General features: G+C 48.9%; 1 protein-coding gene across 1 annotated transcript; it reads right to left on the bottom strand.

The window, feature by feature from the left end:
• Positions 1-881: 881 nt before the first annotated feature.
• On the bottom strand, positions 882-1,430 carry LOC133034506 (uncharacterized). The gene has a single exon (XM_061109600.1). It carries the CDS (start codon positions 1,428-1,430, stop codon positions 882-884), a length of 549 nt encoding a protein of 182 aa, XP_060965583.1.
• Positions 1,431-1,710: the final 280 nt, after the last annotated feature.

Genomic DNA, 1,710 nt, shown 5'->3' with positions numbered 1-1,710 from the left:
CCCGGTACGTGAGGCCTATTACTGTGAAGGCTTTTTTAATCAACAAGTTCACGGAACTCCCATTGTCGATCAATATTCTAGTCACGATCTTATTGGCAATGGGAGTCTCTATGACAAGGGGATCATGGTAAGGAAACGCACCAGCTTTGCGTCTTCTTCCGTGAAAGTAATTGGCTGATCCATGAGTCGGCGCCTTTGAGCTAGAAGTTGAGTGACTTCCCATACTTCGTCATGTTTAATGGCCCCGGCATAGCGCTTCAACTCTTTTTGAGTGGTCTCCCCGATATGGGGCCCACTAGAGATCATAGCCACTCTTCTGTTGGGTCTTGGTGGCAAGCTAGGGTTCTACTGAGGGATCGCTCCTCTGGAGGGTACTTTTGGTGTGAACGCTCCGGGCGTACTTCCTGGTGTCCCTTGAGGCAATGGACCCCCTCCTGGAACCCGGTTGAGATGGGGCAGCCGGTTCTTGATCCACTCATATAGGTGACCCAATCGGATTAAGTTTTCAATCTCATCTTTCAGATTTTTGCACTCATTGGTACTCTGTCCGATGTCGTTGTGGTATTCGCATCTTTTGCTGGGATCCCTCCGCGAACTGTCTCTGTACAGAGGAGGAGGCCTCTAGTAGTGCGTATTTTGGCTTGTGGCGAAGTGCACTCGCTCTTGCGTGTTCGTCAACTCCGTGTACTGGGTGTATTGGGGAGTATACCCCCTTTTTGACGCTTGTACTCTGTTCGGTTGCCGCCTTTTAAGGACCTCTTGCTCCGAGAGCCTTGAGCAGGTCCGGTTAGGCTCACAGTAGGAGCAGAGTGAGACGGGATTTGTCCGCTTATCCCTGAGGGGTTCCCGTAATGCGAAGATGCGGGAGCCAAGGTTTGGCTCTAATTGTATCCTGGGGTAGCGGAGAACTGTATACCGCTTATTTGTGGAGTAGCCTGAGGTAGGGTTCCTGAGAGTTGAACTCCGGGTACATATCCTGCCACTCCAGTTGGGTAGTATCCTCCGTAGGCCACTATTTGGGCTTCTTCCAAGTTGATGTACTTTGGGACTCTCTTCTGAAAATCCTGGAGGTTAGCAGCTCCTTCTTGTTGCAATTCATTCCAGAATGGGGTTCCTGTACGGATTCCAGCTTGAAGAAGTGCAAGCTGTTGTCTGTCATCAACTTTCTTAGTTTTTGAGGCTTCTTCCTTGAACCTCTTTATGAAATTTTTCAATGTTTTTGCGGGTAGTTGCTTGATGTTAGTCAAGGCACTGACTTCGAGATTAATCTTTCTCGCTGCGACAAACTGTCTCCGGAAACTAACTTGCAACTTGTTCCAGCAATCCACAGATCCTAGTTCCAACTTTTTGAACCATTCTTCAGCGGAACCACTCAACGTTAGTGGAAAGCATAAACACTTGGCATCATTGCTGACTCTCATAACCGTCATTACTCGATTAAACTGAGACATGATCGCTGGGGTCTGAGCCCCCGGTGTAGGCTGCCATCTCGGGCATCTTAAAATTTTTGGGGAGCTCTGCCTCCAAAATGTGTCGGGCGCACGACTCTCGATCCTCACAATCAGAGTCTCAGTCATCCCCTTTTAGCCTCCGGGAGACTCGAGCAATGTCTTTACTACTATTGCCAACTCAGCCATAATTCCTTCATTCAGCGTTCCTGCGGAGACTGCCGGCATGTGTTTCTTTTTGTCCAAGTGATCCTGCAAATCA

This window comes from Cannabis sativa, chromosome 2, assembly GCF_029168945.1.
Source record: "Cannabis sativa cultivar Pink pepper isolate KNU-18-1 chromosome 2, ASM2916894v1, whole genome shotgun sequence".
NCBI lineage: Eukaryota > Viridiplantae > Streptophyta > Magnoliopsida > Rosales > Cannabaceae > Cannabis > Cannabis sativa.
The sequence above is the reverse complement of the archived record's forward strand: the minus strand, read 5'-3'. Positions and strand labels throughout refer to the sequence as shown.